Here is an 18,314-nt window from a genome sequence, read left to right as displayed (position 1 = left end):
AGGTGATCAGCCTGGTTGGGGGGAGAGGGTTATTTCTTCCCCCCCCCCCCCCCCCCCGCTCCCGGCCGGTCAGCCATCACCTTTCTTGGGCCAGTCTCCAGCCCACGCCCCACTCATCTGCCGGCCCGCCCCCAGGCAGCCTCTACCACGACCTCCCTTCTGTCCCACAGTAAAAGTGTCTCCCCCCTCCAGTAACAGCACAATGTAAACCAACCCCTTCAGCAAGCCTAACATCTGCTCACCCCCCCCGCTGCGCTTCCGTATTCTCGCCCGCCCAGCTAGCATGGTGATCCCCCACCCATGGCGCCAGATGTTCTCCCACCTATTGTTTCTTCCCCCCAGCTTAGACACACATATGAAAAAGAAAAACAATCCCAACACAATTGCCCAAACAAAACGTGAAAAACAAAGAAAAGATCCAACATCTAACATTCACACCTCCATTCCCCCATTTACCCATCAGTGCAAATGTAAACTTTAACTCGCACAGCTCTACAAGAAGCCCCAGATCAATACAGAAGGCATTACAAATAATGTCCGAAAAAAAATAAACTTTAAAAAAATATGAGCGCTACAGCAAAGTTCAAAGACCTCAGTCTGCCATCAACCATTTCCTTCTGGTGAAGTCCATCGTTTGCTCGGGCGACTCAAAATAAAAATGTTGCTCCTCATACGTGACCCAAAGACGGGCTGGATACAGCAGTGCAAACTTAAACTTTTTCTTGAAAAGGGTTGACTTTATCTGGTTGAACCCCGCTCTTCTCCTGGCCACCTCCGCACTCAGATCCTGATAGATCTATCCTATTGTTATGGGAGAGGTGTTTTCAGAACCCCAAAATGTATCATGGAGTTCAACCAACCCCCACCGTTGTTGCTTTTGAAGCACACGGCTTGTTCCCCGGGTGTAGTATTACAATTATGGACACGTGCTTTTTAAAACAAAACAATGTTTATTCCATGAACTCAAATTAACCTTTTAAATAAACATTGGATCTCTTAACACCCCTTACTTCAAAGATAACCCCAAAAATAGTACACTACCCAATCCTGCAAACTGTTCCTTTACACATCCAAAAGACTTCTGCTTCAGAAAAACAGTAACACACCAGGTCACAGTTAATTTATATTTTCTGTTGAATGGCAGAGATATATCAGCTTGGTTGACTTCAGCTCCAGCACCTTTCTTTTTCTTCATGCGGCTCACAGCCACAAAAACACAGTCACACCCAAGCTGCTGTCTCAAACCCAAACTAAAAAAACTCAGAACTAACCTCAAAATGGCCGAACTGAGCTCTGCACCACCCACTCTCTGACATCACTATTTTCTTAAAGGTACATTGCTTAAACATCCATTTCTTAAAGGTACTCTCACATGACACTATCAGGATACTATTCTCTCATTTATAGCTCCATGTCTGCCTGGCCCACTGTAAAATACGCTCCTTGGGAGGAACTTTATAACAAGTTCTCTGGGATTTTGGAGTCGCTGTTTAAATAATTTTGTACATAATTTATGTTCTTGGTGCAGGTATACATTGAATTCACTGATGGCGAAGATAAGATATGTTTGGAAGGCCCAACCAAGGAGGTGAAACAAGTTCAAGAGCAAATTGAAATTGTCGTGCAGGATTTGGTAAGTTTTGGACCGAAACGATCACCATACACTTGAAACTGTGAAATTTACTCTATCTTTGCACAGGAGTTCAGTATATGTTGGTAACTGTGTTTTAATTATTGTTATTTTGATTTTTAGGCGGTTTATAAAATGAACCTCGTTTGAGAGGGTGTTGTGTATTGAGTAGTGTAAAAGATGAACAGGAGAGAGGCGCAAGATGTTGCAGATTATCTCAGTCTAAGTTAGCAGGAAGGTTTTACCGCATGTTGTCATACCTGCACTTGGGGAACTCTATCTAACCTGGTTGAAGAACAACAGCCTTCTGAGACCAACAGACATCGAGTGAAATTAATTTAAGCTCCCAGATTCAACTCACTCCTCAGACACATCTATAACAGAGAACAATACAGAAGTGCTTCAAAGCATTGAGTTGGAATTTTGTCTGAGGGGTGTGAAGAATAGTAGGAGCGGTAAATGTGAAAACACCGAATAGGACAGGGGGACTGCTCTGAAGTTGGTGCTTGGAAGGTTGAACATGTTACAGATGCACAGCCGTCCCATCAAGATCTGATTGGGGAAAAATAGATCGGTGAACGTTTTTAGGTTAAAGGTTTTTGTGGGGGGACACTGTTTTGTTAAAGGTGGATAAGCAAACTCACTTTGTCCCGTCAAAGCTGTCAACCTGCAGTATATTTCTAATATTCTGTTTTTGTTTGTTTTCTGTCATTTATGTTTTGGTGGAATTTATTTTGAGTTGCATACAACAAATGTGCTTTCAGGGTTGGGGAAAGTTCAGGCCAAACAAATTGGATTTTAATGAAGGGTAAATCCTGTGTGGGCTTTGAAACTGATGTGATGAAGCACAGGGTGGATTTTGTGAATGGCTGTCGAGGAGAGTAGATGGCCTACAAGTTGCATTAAGATATAATTGCCTTGTGTTAATATTTTAATTACAGGTGAATCGCATGGACTACACTGAATTAACAGTTGATCCCAAGTTTCACCGTCACCTTATTGGGAAGAATGGAACAAACAGTAAGTGAATACCAAGATGGACAGTCCTTGTTGGAATCGTTTATGCACTTGAAAGTGATCGATGTCCTCTCAATCCCAGGAGATCGGTCACTGACGTGTAGTAATAGTTTTAGTAGCCCATCACTTTACCATGTGTTTACTGTGTTTTAGATTAGAGCTCATCTTTAATATCCCTCTAATCTATGCTTTTGAAGGGGTGTCAGGCAAAGAAACCTAAAGAAGCTGGTGTTGTGTAACTGATGTTCAGGAATGTGTAAAAGTGACTTCCGGTGGCGGCAATGCGGAGCTAAGCCGCACGTTCGGCAGCTCCCGCAGATAACGGACTTTGGGGCTCTTTTCAGGGCCCCCAACGGAACTTCGTCGACGAATCCCGACGTGGGAAGGGGACTGGAGTCGATCCCTACGGTCCGATGGTCCGGACCAGGAGTGGGGTAAGAAGAAAAACGGTGGAAGCACCCCTGGAAAAGCAGGGGAAGAAAAACAAAATGGCGGCCGGAGGAGCTGAGGCAGTGGACGCAGGAGCAGCAGGAGACTCTACTGCGCTGCTTCCAGGAGCTTAAGGTGGAGCTGCTGGAGTCGCTGAAGGCTACCACCAGAGAGCTGATGGAGACTCAGACAGCCCAGGGGGCCGCGATCCGGGAGCTGCAGAAGCAGGCCTCCGAAAGGGAGGATGAGGCCGTGGCCGTCGCAGGGAAGGTGGAGATGCACGAGGCGCTCCATAAAAGGTGGCAGGAGCGGTTCGAGGAGCTGGACAACCGGTCGAGGTGGAAGAATTTGCGGATCCTGGGCCTCACGGAGGGGCTGGAGGGGTCGGACCTGGCGGCCTATGTGGTCGTTATGCTGAACTCGCTGATGGGAGCTGGGTCCTTCCAGGGGCCCCTGGAGTTGGAGGGTGCCCACATAATTCTGGCTAGGAGGCCCAAGCAGAACGAGCCGCCGCGGGCGGTGTTGGTGCGGTTTCACCGGTTCATGGATCGTGAGTACGTACTCCGGTGGGCCAAGAAGGAGCGGAGCAGCAAGTGGGAGAACACGGAGGTGCGGATCTTCCAGGACTGTAGTGCGGAGGTGGCGAAGCGGAGGGCCTGGTTTAACCGGACAAAGACGGTGCTCCACAGACGGAGCGTGAAGTTTGGCATGTTGCAGCCGGCGCGTCTGTGGGTCACCGACAAGGACCGGCACCATTATTTTGAGTCCCCGGAGGAGGCATGGGCTAATCGGCAGGGGAGGGGGGCAGGGAGCCCTCTGATCCGGCTGATAACCTGGAATGTGAGGGGGCTGAATGGGCCGGTCAAACGGGCCCGGGTGTTTGCGCACTTGAAGGGGCTGAAGGCGGATGTGGTCATGCTCCAGGAGACACACCTGAAAGTGGCGGACCAGGTTCGGCTGTGGAAGGGATGGGTGGGCCAAGTATTTCGCTCAGGGCTGGATGAGAAGAGTCGGGGGGGTGGTGATCCTGGTGGGGAAGAAGGTGACGTTTGAGGCGTTAAATGTGGTGGCTGACAGTGGCGGGAGGTATGTGATGGTGAGTGGTAAGCTGCAGGGGGAGCGGGTGGTGTTGGTGAATGTTTACGCCCCAAATTGGGACGATGCGGGGTTTATGCGGCGTATGTTGGGCCGTATTCCGGACCTGGAGGTGGGGGGACCTCAACACGGTGCTGGATCCCCCATTGGATCGATCCAAATCCTGGACGGGTAGGAGGCCGGCGGCAGCTAAGGTGTTGAGGGGATTTATGGACCAGATTGGGGGGGTGGATCCCTGGAGGTTTGCGAGGCCAAGGGCCAGGGAGTACTCGTTTTCCTCCCACGTGCATAAGGTTATTTGAGGATTGATTTTTTTTTTTTGTGTCCTGAGCAGGGGGCTGGTTTCGAGGGTGGAGGATGTTGAATACTCTGCCATTGCCATTTCAGATCATGCCCTGCACTGGGTGGACCTCGGGCTGGGGGAGGAGAGGGACCAACGTCCGCTCTGGCGCTTGGAGGTGGGGCTGCTGGCAGATGAGGAGGTGGCCGAGAGGGTTCGGGGGTGTATTGAGAGGTACCTTGAGGCCAACGACAATGGGGAGGTCCGAGTGGGGACGGTCTGGGAGGCATTGAAGGCGGTGACTAGAGGGGAGTTGATTTCCATCTGAACCCACAGTGAGAGGGGGGAGCAGAGGGAGAGACTGATAGGGGAGATGGTGAGGGTGGATAGGAGATATGCGGAGGCTCCGGAGGAGGGATTGCTGGGGGAGAGGCGTAGCCTTCAGGCCAGGTTCGACCTATTGACTACCAGAAAGGCGGAAGCTCAGTGGAGGAAAGCACAGGGGGCGGTGTATGAATATGGGGAGAAGGCGAGCAGGATGCTGGCACACCAGCTACGAAAGAGGGACGTGGCCAGGGAGATTGAGGGAGTGACGGATAGAGCTGGGAAGGTGGTGTGGAGGGGGGTAGATGTTAATGGGGTCTTCAGGGACTTCTATGCGGACCTGTACCGGTCTGAACCACCGGTGGAGGGGGGTGGAATGGGGCGCTTCTTGGACAAGCTGCGATTTCCGAGGGTGGAGGAGGGGCAGGTGGAGGGACTGGGGGCGCCGATTGAGCTGGAGGAGTTGGTTAAAGGGATAGGGAGCATGCAGTCGGGGAAGGCGCCGAGGCCGGATGGGTTTCCGGCGGAATTTTATAAAAGGTATGCGGACCTGTTGGGCCCCCTGTTGGTCTGGACCTTTAACGAGGCAAGGGGGGGGGCTTTCCCCCCAACTATGTCACGGGCGCTGATTTCCTTGATCCTGAAGCGGGACAAGGACCCTCTGCAGTGTGGGTCATATAGGCCGATCTTGCTGCTACATGTAGACGCCAAGCTGCTGGCAAAGATCCTAGCCACAAGAATAGAGGACTGTGTGCCGAGGGTCATTCATGAGGACCAGACTGGGTTTGTGAAGGGAAGGCAGTTGAATACAAATGTACGACGGTTCCTCAACGTTATTATGATGCCGGCTGTGGAAGGGGAGGCGGAGATAGTGGTGGCATTAGATGCGGAGAAGGCCTTTGATAGGGTTGAGTGGGGGTATCTGTGGGAGGTGTTGGAGAGGTTTGGGTTTGGGGAGGGGTTTGTCCGTTGGGTGAGGTTGCTCTATGAGGCCCCGATGGCAAGTGTAGCCACGAATAGGAGGAGGTCGGAGTACTTTCGGCTGTACCGGGGGACGAGACAGGGGTGTCCCCTGTCCCCCTTGCTCTTTGCGTTGGCAATTGAGCCCCTGGCCATGGCGTTGAGAGAGTCAGGGAACTGGAGGGGCCTGGTGCGGGGTGGGGAGGAGCATCGAGTGTCGCTTTATGCGGACGACCTGTTGCTGTATGTGGCGGACCCGGTTGGGGGGGGGGGGGGGGGGGGGGGGGATGCCAGAGGTGATGACGATTCTTAGTGAATTCGGGGGCTTCTCTGGGTATAAGCTGAACCTGGGCAAGAGCGAGTTGTTCATGGTCCACCCGGGGGATCAGGAGGAGGGGATTGGTAGGCTCCCACTGAAGCAGGCAGGGAAGAGCTTCAGGTACCTAGGAGTCCTGGGAGCTGGGAGGCCCTGCACAAGCTCAACCATACAAGGTTGGTGGAGCAGATGGAGGAGGAGTTCAAAAGGTGGGATATGTTACCGCCGTCACTGGTTCGGTGGGAGGAAGAACTGTGTACATGGGTTTGTGGGATGTGGCGGGTGTTATCTCTTTCCCTTTTGTTGTTTGGGGTTTTTTTTCTCTTTTGTTTGCAGTAGCTTTTGTAGTTGGGTGGATGTTCTTGGTTTTTTACCACTGTTGTTTTGTTAATATTGTTTTGTTGTTTATATTTTGTGAAAATCTTAATAAAAATTATTTTTAAAAAAAAAGGAATGTGTAAAAGTAGACAACCCAATTGAATCGTTGTGTGATTTGATGCCATGAGCTATGTAAGTTGTGTCGACCCCGATGGGCTAGTGCATGGTCATTTCCAACCTCTCTTAACCTGCAGTTACAACACAATTGAAATTAGCAAAGAATTCTTAGAAAAACAGCCGAGGCCTTTGGCTGCCCAATAACTGCAGTCACTAGATTTGTAAATGTAAACACAATTAATTATTAATAACAATAATTATTAATATGCACCAAATGCAACCAGTTAACTATTCTAGTTGATGTGGTGTATATGAATTTCAGTAAAGCGTTTGATAAGGTTCCCCACGGTCGTCTATTGCAGAAAATACGGAGGCTGGGGATTGAGGGTGATTTAGAGATGTGGATCAGAAATTGGCTAGTTGAAGGAAGACAGAGGGTGGTGGTTGATGGCAAATGTTCAGAATGGAGTTCAGTTACGAGTGGCGTACCACAAGGATCTGTTCTGGGGCCGTTGCTGTTTGTCATTTTTATAAATGACCTAGAGGAGGGCACAGAAGGTTGGGTGAGTAAATTTGCAGACGACACTAAAGTCGGTGGAGTTGTAGACAGTGTGGAAGGATGTTGCAGGTTACAGAGGGACATAGATAAGCTGCAGAGCTGGGCTGAGAGGTGGCAAATGGAGTTTAATGTAGAGAAGTGTGAGGTGATTCACTTTGGAAAGAATAACAGGAATACGGAATATTTGGCTAATGGTAAAATTCTTAGCAGTGTGGATGAGCAGAGGGATCTCGGTGTCCATGTACATAGATCCCTGAAAGTTGCCACCCAGGTTGATAGGGTTGTGAAGAAGGCCTATGGTGTGTTGGCCTTTATTGGTAGAGGGATTGAGTTCCGGAGCCATGAGGTCATGTTGCAGCTGTACAAAACTCTGGTACGGCCGCATTTGGAGTATTGCGTACAGTTCTGGTCGCCTCATTATAGGAAGGACGTGGAAGCTTTGGAACGGGTGCAGAGGAGATTTACCAGGATGTTGCCTGGTATGGAGGGAAAATCTTCTGTGGAAAGGCTGATGGACTTGAGGTTGTTTTCGTTAGAGAGAAGAAGGTTAAGAGGTGACTTAATAGAGGCATACAAAATGATCAGAGGGTTAGATAGGGTGGACAGCGAGAGCCTTCTCCCGCGGATGGAGGTGGCTAGCACGAGGGGACATAGCCTTAAATTGAGGGGTAATAGATATAGGACAGACGTCAGAGGTAGGTTTTTTACGCAAAGAGTGGTGAGGCTGTGGAATGCCCTACCTGCAACAGTAGTGAACTCGCCAACATTGAGGGCATTTAAAAGTTTATTGGATAAGCATATGGATGATAATGGCATAGTGTAGGTTAGATGGCCTTTAGTTTTTGACTTCCCATGTCGGTGCAACATCGTGGGCCGAAGGGCCTGTACTGCGCTGTATCGTTCTATGTTCTATAACAGCAAAAATGAAGAAATGGTAAATAAGGGAATCAACAGGAAGGGCCCTTACAGTGAGTAATGTGTACTGATTGCTTCCTGTTCATCTCCATAAAGGAAAGAAAATACAGGCTTGACGTGGCACACTGGATAAATATGAACCTGACATGTGGCAATGGTTTAAGAACTTGCATTTTGAACACAAGAATCTGATTTCAAATCTCAATTGCTCCCCCTCATACAGCTAAAAGCTGTGTCCAATTAAACAGGAGAAAATTTGCACAAAGCTATACATTCTGTATCAGTCTTTATTTGCCATTCATTGTAGCACTAACTTTTAGTCCAAAAGCTTGGGATTTTGATATTGCCTGGGCCAATGTTGTATAATATAATGTCTGACTGACTTTTGTTCTTTTTAAGTAAACCGTATAAAGGATCAGTACAAAGTCTTAGTGCGAATCCCCCCTGATAATGAGAAGAGTAATCTAATCCGGATTGAAGGAGACCCTCAGGGAGTTCAAGATGCCAAAAAGGAGCTGTTAGAACTTGCATGCAGAATGGTGAGCAGAAGACAGTGGAAAGACATTGATGCTATTTTACAGGAGTAATCTGTTTCAATTTCTTGCGACTGCAAATTCTAATCCCAATGTAATGCCCTTTATCTGACAGCAGTGCTGCTGAGCTTTAGATATTCATGCACAGACTTCTGTATGCAATGTGTTTGAGTTGTGGGAAGTCTCCTTCCGTGGCTTGGAATTAGATTTTAAAAATGTGTTCATCAGATGTGGACGTTCCAGTGTTTATCACTCCTCCTTAATTGCCACCTTGTGAAGGTGGTGATGAGCTGTTGTCTTAAGCTGCCCAGTCCATGTGTTAGGAACACTGCTGTCAGGGAGAGAATTACAAGATTTTGACCCAGCAACTTTGAAGGAATGCTGATTGTTGCAAGTCCGGCTGGAGTGCAATTTGGAGGGGAACATGCAGGTGGTGATGTTTGCATGTATCTGCTGTCCTTCTCCTAGGTGGTAGAGGGCTATGGGTTTGAAAGGGTTTGATAATGCTCTTGTGAAATTCCTTGTTTGTGTATTTTGGGGAAAAAATTATTTTATTAGGGTTTTTCTTTTTTATACAAAACAGATGAAAGTGAACCTACACAAACTATACCTCCCCCCCCCCCCCCCCCCCCCCCCCCCCCCCATTTCTGGCTATCTGTCTGGCATGGTGTCTTTGTTGGGGTAACGTAGTGCTGTGGTTCTTCTGTGAATTCCCCCTCCCTCCGGCTTATTGGCTACAAACAGGTCTTAGAACAGATTGATGAATGACTCCCAAGTTTTGTGAAAGCCCTCTTCTGACCCCTGGATGGTGAATTTAATTTTCTCCATTTGGAGAAATTCCGATTGGACAGCCAATCTGCAGCTTTTGTGTGGTGCTGCTGATCGCCAGTGGGCGATTTGAGGAGGCAAAGACGTTGGCACTCCTCCTCATAAAGAGATCTGCCTCCTCAGATGCCCCAAAGACTGCCACTCTTGGGCATGGCACCACCCTCATCCCCACCACCTTGGACATTGCCTCAAAGAAGGCTATTCGGAACCAGGTAAGTATGGGGCATGACCAAAACATGTGGGTGTGATTGGCCAGGCCTCTTGGCACCATTCACATTTGCCCTCCACCTCTGGGAAGAACCTACTCCCTTCGGGTTCTGGTTAAGTGGACTTGGTGTACCACTTCAGCTGCATTAGGCTTGCCCTCGCACAGTGAAGGTGGCGTTGACCCTATGCAGTGCTTCGCTCCAGAGTCCCCACCCTATTTTGAACCATAAGTCCTCCTCCCATTTTTCGCTTGTCGCGTGCCTATCCCAGCAGCCACCTGTACAGGTCCCTGCAGTTTCCCCACCTTACGATGTCCGTGTCTAGTAGGTCCTCTACATTCCCCATGCAAGAGTCTTTTAATTTGCATGTATCTTTTTTTTAAGCAGTACCCAATTCATTTTTTCCAAGGGGCAATTTAGTGTGGCCAATCCATCTAACCTACACATAGAACATACAGTGCAGAAGGAGGCCATTCGGCCCATCGAGGATCACCGACCCACTTAAGCCTTCACTTCCACCCTATCCCAATAACCCCATCTAACCTTTTTGGTCACAATTTAGCAAGGCCAATCCACCTAACCTGCACGTCTTTGGGCTGTGGGAGGAAACTGGAGCACCCAGAGGAAACCCACGCAGACACTGGGAGAACGTGCACACTCCGCACCGACAGACACCCAGCGGGGAATTGAACCTGGGACCCTGGCGCTGTGAAACCACTATGTTATCCACGAGTGCTACCGTGCTGCCACTTTGGGCTATGGCGATGAAACTTGCGCAAACTCCACACAGGCAGTGACCGAGAGCTGGGATCTCTGCGCCGTGAGACAGCAATGCTAACCACTGCGCCAATGTGCATGTACCTTAATTTCTTTCCCCTGGTTAGTTGGAACTTCTCTGTCAGTTCCTATAGTGTTGCCAGTGTAGAATTTCCAAACTGTCAAATGCTTTTCCACCCCTTCCCCGCACATACACACAAACACACGCCATGTTCAATTTTTCTACTGAGTTGAAAAAGGCCTGGAGTGGTTATAGATCGGTGTGGATTTGAACAGAAAGAGAAACCTGGACAGTACTTTCATATTGATCATCTGTACCCTCCTCGCCAGGCAGAGTGAATTTTCCCCACCTCTGCAGGTCCTTTTCCCCTACCAGGCTGGTCAGGTTCCACTTGTGGATCTGTATCCAGTCATGGGCAATTTGGATCCACGGGTAGCAGAATTTGCTTCTGGCCTGTTTAAATAGCAGGCCCTCCAGCTCTGTCCCTCCCCCTTATGGTTCACTGGGAAGATCTCACTTTTTGCTCAGGTTGAGTTTGTAGCCTGAGAAGGTTACAAACTCTTAGCGCCATGATTCCCTCATCCTGCCTTGTGGATCTGCGACGGAGAGGAGCAGGGCATTTGTATAGAACGAGACTCTGTACTCTCTATCTCCTCTCCGAAACCCTTCCAATTCTTTGCCGCTCTGAGCACGATCGCTAGTGGTTGCGGGGGCAGTGGGCATCCCTGTCTTGTGCCTCTGTGCAGCTGGAAGTACTTGGTGCTGGTGGTGCTTGTCCGTAGAATCGGCATGGGAATGCTGTACAAGAGTTTCAGCGAGGTAGTGAATCCCGTTCCAAGACCGAACCGCTCCAGTACCTCTGAGGTACTTCTATTAAACTCTGTTGAAGGCCTTTTCTGTGTCCAGGGAGATGATCACCTGTTGTCCTCTCCCTGGGTGGGGCCATTATCACATTCAGCAGGTGCTTGACGTTCAGTTTTAGCTGTCTACCCTTGACGAAGCATGTCTGGTCTTCAGCACCACCTCTGGTAGGCAGTTTTCGAATCGCCTGGCTAGGATTTTGGTCAGTATTTTCATGTCTATGTTGAGCAGTGAAATAGGTCTGTAGGATCTTTGTCCTTTTTGGTTATCAGCGAGATTGAGGCTTGTGCTAGAGTAGGTGGCAGGTGCCCCTCGCCAGCGAGTCCGTGAACATCCCCTGCAAGTACAAGGCCAGTGTCGTCACATTCTTTTGTAGAAGTCTGCCGGGAATCCATCTGGTTCTGGCGCCTTCCCCACCTGCATGGAGCCTATGTCCTCCATGACGTATTCCCAGATCAATTGGTGCTTTTAGCCCCTGTGTCCTATCCACCCCACAACTGGTATGTCCAGTTCATCCCCATGTTCCCTTCGCGCCGGGGGGGGGGGGGGGGGGGGGGGGGGGGGGGCCTCAGGTATACATCCCCCGGTAAAAGGCCTTTAATGCCTCGTTGACCGTTTCTGACTCCGCTACCAGTTTGCCTCTGCTGTCTCTCATCTGGGCTATTTCCCTCATGGCTGCTTGCGTTCTCATCTGGTGAGCCAGCAGGTGGCTAGCTTTGTCTCTGTGCTTGTACAGGGTCTCCTGTGCGTGCCGGAGTTGCTGCAAAGTCCATTTGTGGCTTCTTCCCTTCCACCAAGGGCACTACGGTCAGGACCTCGCTAGTCTACCTCCAGTATGGAGTCCCCTATAATTTTGTTTTGTGCCCCCAGTTGCCAGGTGTGCTCTGCCCTGTGGGAAACGTGCTGTGGCCCCTTTCCCGCTTGTACCTCCTGCTTGTCCTTTCCTGCTAGCGTGGTTTCCCCCTCCCTGGGGTCGGCTATGTGTCTACTGTTACCTAATTATCTTTTTTCCCCTCCTGCCATCCTCCTCTCCCCCCTCCTGTGCTCTTTCTTCCCACTGTCTCTGCTGCTGTTTTCTCTGTTTGTTTTCCAGGACAAATTTGCCTATGTCTGTGAACGAAGAAGCCCTCGGGTTTAGCTGGGTACAACATCCCAAATTTCTTTTGTACATGGCCGCCTTTGCACTATTCAGCTCCACCTGGCGCTTAGCCAGGTCTGCCCCAATGCCTTCATAAAACCTGACCTGGTGCCCTTCACAGTTGCAGATCCTTGTTTGCCTGGCCCAGCACAGAATTCTTTCCCGGTTCTGGTACCGGTGCATATTGGCAGTTATCACCCTCGGTTGCTCTCCACCCTTGGGTTATGGACGGAGCAACCGGTGGGCTCTATTTCTGGTGTGTTGGGGAAGCTGTCCCTTCCCACCAGTTTTCCCAGCATCTGAGCTACATAGTCCGTGGGGTCGCTGCCTTCAATCCCTTCCAGCAGGCTCACCACCGTGACCGGTTTCCTGGTCCTTTATTTTCCCTTTCTGACCAGCCTCACTATTCCCATCTCCAGGGTGGCGATCCGGTTGCTCTGGTTTGTTGAGACTTTTTCTAGTACCTTGATGGGCCTCCAGTCGCTCCTCTGCCTTGTCCAGGGCCACCAGCATGATTGCCAGGACCTCCGCGACCACCACCATGACCGCAGCTTGGATATCGGTCTTCATCTCTTCCTTATGTTCTCTTAGTTCACCGGCCAAGGACCTTTGACCATCCACCCTCTGGTGAGGGGGAACTCCGTGTGAGGTTTGCAGGTCCTTCTCTCTCTGCTGTGGCCAGCGCGTTGTCTCCTCGTTTGCCTATCGTCTCAGCCACTGTTTCTTCCGTTTCTTGTTTCCTTATGGCCTCTGGAGTTCCTGTTATTCGGCATCTTCTCTTGTATTATTGTTAGCTAGGGTGGAGGGGATACTTTTATTCCTGTTTTAGCGGGCTGCTTTGGGTAAAGAGTCTATTTTTGGGCTTGTAGGAGGAGAGCCACATAATGTGTATCTACTCAGCACATCCCAATCACGGAACTCTTGTCTATGTTAAAAGTACCATATATGTTAAAAGTACCATGTAAATGTAAACTGCCACTGAGTCTAAAAATTTGTTATGGACAGGAGTGGGATTAATTTAATCAGCCCTGATTTCTCCCTCACCGTTATAAACAGGTTTTTTTGATTTCACCCCTTTTAAAAGTGCTGTTGTATTTTCCCCAACCCTTCAGTTTGGAGTGATCAATCGTCCTATTAAATACACAACAAACTTTAGATGAGATAAAATAAAAAAACACACAATAAAAATCGTTTCATACGAGTCCTGAATCGAAGGGCCAATGCTGTATTCTTGAGGTTAGCAGGCTGAAATTGTTGCAGTGATTTCTTTCCAGAATATGGAAGAAGGCACGCAGTGATGAATTAGTCTTCTCGGTATTGATATAGAAGTTCTGATGTTTCCAGTAGTACACCATGTCAATGAGGGCTAAGCACCCTTCCTGGACAGACTCTTTCCATTGCTATCTGTTGGGTGGTAAAATGATACTGCCTGGGTTTTGATCCACTTGGCAACATTGCAGGTTCTAACAATTTGGGAGGTCATATGACATACCTCCTACTTTTTCCAGATGTGGAATCTTTTGATTTGTTGAATCGCCGGGCCGGGCGCGAATCGTGTGTCGCTAGTCCGCTGATTCTCCGGAGAGCGGAGAATTGGTGCCAGCGCGGTTGTTGGCCACTCTTTCCCCCCCCCCCCCCCCCCCCCCCCCCCCCCCCCCCCGCGCGCGCGCGATTCTCCCCCTGGGATGGGCCAAGTGGTCATACGAAAAATCCGAGTCCCGCCGGCGCCGTCCACATGTGGCCTTACCCGGCAGGACCTCTGTGTGGATGTATCCTGGTTTGCGGGGGGGGGGGGGTCGTGACGGCATCAACACTTAGCCTCAGGATCAGAGAATCCTGCCCACCGTCTCTGTTGCTGTGCATTTCTTTGCAATTTCTTTCTCATCTGGGTTAGCCCCTCTTTAAAGGTAATGAGGAGGTCGCTGCTAGTTCCGGACAGTTAGCAATCTAAGTCATGGCTAGTTGGGCATTTCAGGGTAAAAAAAAATAAAATAATTTTGTATAGTAGCCAGGTTGATTTGCTATATGCATTTTCCTTCCTGTCTTCCGGACAGGACACATTGAACATTGGCAACCTTAAGACTTCACCGTTAAACCTAGTCCCCCCCCATCACTCAATAGCTGCATGCACACAAGGGCTTTTTGATGGTGATTGCCTGTCAGCCTGCTGTGAACTGAGTTGAGCATGAGAGCTGCTACTGTGAAATTAGTTTTTTGGTCTCCCCTGGGGGAGAGGGAACCTTTTTTTGTTTTGCACACCATGTTGCCATCCCGTGCTCCCACATCATTGGAAGCTATTTTGTAAAATTGGTTCTGATTTGGCCAGTTCAGATAAAGCAGTGTACGGTTACCTCTGCTATGCTGAAATTCCATTTGGAGGTAGTAGAGTTATCAAGATTAGGAATGGCAACCTTTTTTCTCCCAGTGGGTCACCTGGGACCACCAATTGCATCAATTGTACCACGACTTCAGTGAACTCGAGCTGTGCTCTTGATCTCTGATCTGCCGAGTGCTCCAGTACCAATCTGTTGAGTGAACCCAATGCATTTTGGTATTGAGCGGTCAGTTGAAGACCAATAATGATATCATCGTCTGTCTTTTTTTTTTTATAAATGTTTTTATTCAGTTTTCGTATTTTATATTGAACAAATTACAAATTGTTAGGAGAGAGAAACAAAAAGAAAAACAAACAAAAACAAACACGCAAAAATTAACATACATATTTACAGGTAAGCATCTTCGTAGTAGTAACTGCGCCCCCCCCCCCCCCCCCCCCTCAACATGTTTATTTAGCTTGGTTTTGGGCCTTAGCTAGCCATCGAACCCCCGTAACGAACCTGTAGCCCCCCCCCCCCCCCCCCCCCCCCCCCCCCGCTACCTTCCCCCGACTATTCTTCCTCTTGTACATTGGCCACAAATAGGTCCCGGAACAGTTGCATGAATGGCTCCCACGTTCTGTGGAAGCCGTCGTCCGACCCTCGGATGGCAAATTTGATTTTCTCCATTTGGAGAGATTCGAGAGGTCGGACAGCCAGTCCGCAGCTCTGGGCGGTGCTGCTGACCGCCAGCCAAACAGGATTCTACGGCGGGCGATCAGGGAGGCAAAGGCAAGGGCATCCGCCCTCCTCCCCAGGAATAGATCTGGCTGTTCTGAAACCCCGAAGACCGCCACTATCGGGCATGGCTCCACCCTCACTCCCACCACTTTGGACATTACCTCGAAGAAGGCTGTCCAGTACTCCACGAGTCTGGGGCAAGACCAGAACATGTGGGCGTGGTTGGCCGGGCCTCTTTGGCACCGTTCACATCTGTCTTCCACCTCCGGGAAGAACCTACTCATACGGGTTCTTGTTAAGTGGGCTCTATGTACCACTTTTAGTTGCGTCAGGCTGAGCCTTGCGCACGTGGAGGTGGAGTTGACCCTATGCAGTGCTTCGCTCCAGAGTCCCCACCCGATCTCCATCCCCAGGTCGTCCTCCCATTTCCTCCTTGTTGCGTCCAGTACGGTGTCGTCCCTATCTACCAGTCGGTCATACATGTCACTACAGTTCCCTTTCTCTAGGATACTTGCGTCCAGTAGGTCTTCCAGTAGTGTCTGTCGTGGCGGTTGTGGGTACGTCCTTGTCTCCTTTCGTAGGAAGTTTTTGAGCTGCAGGTACCGTAGCTCGTTCCCCCAGCTAGCTGAAATTTCTCTGTCAGTTCGTCCAGTGTTGCGATCCTGTCGTCCGTGTATAGGTCCCTGACTGTCAGTGTCCCCCCGTCCTGCCTCCACCTTTTGAAGGTGGCGTCGGTCAGTGCTGGTTTGAACCTATGGTTGTTGCAGATGGGAGCCCTGTTCGACATTTTGGTCAGGCCAAGTTGCTGCCGCAGTTGGTTCCAGGATTGGAGGGTGGCTGTCACCACTGGGCTGCTGGAGTGTTTTTTGGGTGGGGATGGGAGTGCTGCCGTGGCGAGGGCCCGGAGGGAGGTTCCCATGCAGGAGGCCTCCTCCGCACGCACCCACTCAGCTTCTGGCTCCTGGATCCATCCCCTTACTCGCTCGGCTGTTGCTGCCCAGTGGTAGAATTGTAGATTCGGGAGGGCTAACCCTCCCCTGGTTTTTGTTTTTTGTAAGACCTTCTTTGGGATCCTAGCATTTTTACCCCCCCATACGAACGCCATGATGAGTTTGTCCAGCGCTTTGAAAAAGTCATCGTCTGTCTTTAATGATTGAAAGCATCTTTATGATTCACAGGAAAATGAACGTTCCAAAGATTTGATCATTGAGCATCGCTTTCATCGTACAATCATTGGCCAGAAGGGAGAGAAGGTCAAGGAGATCCGTGACAAGTTCCCTGAGGTAATCATGCAAGGAGCTATGATTTTATCAACTTGGTTTCCTGTTCTAATTTGGATTCCTGCTGAATTGACTGTGTATCTCACCCCAATTTAGGTCATTATTAATTTCCCAGATCCAAGTCAAAAGAGTGACATTGTGCAGCTGCGTGGCCCCAAAAATGAGGTAGAAAAATGTGCCAAGTTCCTGAGCAAAGTCGTGGCTGAACTGGTAAGTGGCTGCATGGTGCCATACAGTTAGGTAGAGCAAGAAGCGAAAGAATAGTCTATGCCATCCACAAAGCAAGGCCTACACAGTGGATATTGAAAGGTGTATGCCCTGTGCCATTGGGCATTCGTGGAGTGAAGTAAGGGAGCATTGTGCTACAGGGTGAATAAGCCTGGGAGAAAGATTGGAGTGGGCTGCTTTGCATTTTTAAAATAAATCTTGGCATGTGAGAATTGCTGTCAATCTACTGACCATCTCCCAATTGTCCTCAAAAAGGTAGTGTTCAGCCACCCTCTTGAACCGTTGCAGTCCATCTAGTGTAGGTACAGCCCCACAATGCCATTCGGGAGCAAGTTCCAGGATTTTATCCCAGTGACAGTGAAGGAGAAGACTTGACAACTAATCTCCTGATCAGCGCACAATAATATGTAAAGTGCTGGCAATCTATGGATTTGCAGGAAAGGAAAGTGCATGCTCCAGAGCAATTAGTCCTGAGATTGCAACAGCCATTTAACCTTGCAAGAAACTTGCTACAGGGTTAGAACATGGGGTTCTCTAATTCTGTCTGGGGCTCCAGTTGGAATCATAGCCAAAGCAGTGCATTGTGTGTGGGCATTTGACTGGTGTTGATCATCTTCCTCTTTCTCTTAGGTGGAGAATAGCTATTCAATCTCCGTGCCCATTTTTAAACAGTTTCACAAGAATATCATTGGGAAAGGAGGAGCAAACATCAAGAAGGTATGTGTGGCGTCCACAAGAAAGAAACTGGTAAAGAAGTCATTGGAAAAAATCTTTACCTTGATATTCTGGTGATTGATTTTGAAGTAAGGAGGAGCATTCACAGGTGTGGGAGCAGCAATGCACAGAATTTGTTTTCTTTGAATCCTAGCTTTTGATGTCACTCCAGACCAATAAGCCACGGGTAGGCTTAAATAGCAACCTTCATGAAACTGCACAATAGATGCATGGGTATTGTTTGACATTTGCGCCATTTTGCAACATATCTGCTAATGTGAGCTTGAGGGAATTATAGACTACATCTGGAAGTTTATAAACTGGCCATCTAGTGTCATTAAAGTTGATACCCCTATCTGCTATTGGGGATTATTTAGGTACAGGTGCAAAGAAATAATTCGAGAAAACAGCAGAGGGCTTTTTAATTGCCCAATCACCCAGCCTTCATTCATGCTTGTAACCTTTTTGAAGTGACTGCACATACACGCAACATCATACTGCATTGATTCACTTTATTGGAGCTATCAAATAGTCTTTGGATAAGAGGTTGCAAAATTATTAAGTTTCGAAACCACATCTCCCAAATCTGTGGAATTCACTACCCCAGAATGCGGTGGATGCTGGGACAGAGTAAATTTAAGCAGGAGTTAGACAGATGTTTAATTAGGAATGGGTTGAAGGGTTCTGGAGAATGGTCAGGATGGTGAAGTTCAAGCCAGGATGAGATCAGCC

At 49.1% G+C, this 18,314-nt stretch overlaps 1 protein-coding gene across 2 annotated transcripts in view; it reads left to right on the top strand.

The window, feature by feature from the left end:
* Nucleotides 1–18,314, top strand: part of hdlbpa (high density lipoprotein binding protein a) — a 115,934-nt gene that overhangs the window by 35,208 nt on the left and 62,412 nt on the right. For both annotated transcript variants that reach the window (XM_038816178.1, XM_038816179.1), the window contains 6 exons: nucleotides 1,529–1,633; nucleotides 2,572–2,650; nucleotides 8,360–8,499; nucleotides 16,539–16,643; nucleotides 16,737–16,850; nucleotides 17,499–17,585. In XM_038816178.1, the coding sequence (XP_038672106.1) occupies nucleotides 1,529–1,633; nucleotides 2,572–2,650; nucleotides 8,360–8,499; nucleotides 16,539–16,643; nucleotides 16,737–16,850; nucleotides 17,499–17,585 (630 nt within the window). The remainder of the gene's footprint in view (nucleotides 1–1,528; nucleotides 1,634–2,571; nucleotides 2,651–8,359; nucleotides 8,500–16,538; nucleotides 16,644–16,736; nucleotides 16,851–17,498; nucleotides 17,586–18,314) is intronic.

This window comes from Scyliorhinus canicula, chromosome 13 (assembly GCF_902713615.1).
Source record: "Scyliorhinus canicula chromosome 13, sScyCan1.1, whole genome shotgun sequence".
Classification (NCBI taxonomy): Eukaryota; Metazoa; Chordata; class Chondrichthyes; order Carcharhiniformes; family Scyliorhinidae; genus Scyliorhinus; species Scyliorhinus canicula.
The sequence above is the reverse complement of the archived record's forward strand: the minus strand, read 5'-3'. Positions and strand labels throughout refer to the sequence as shown.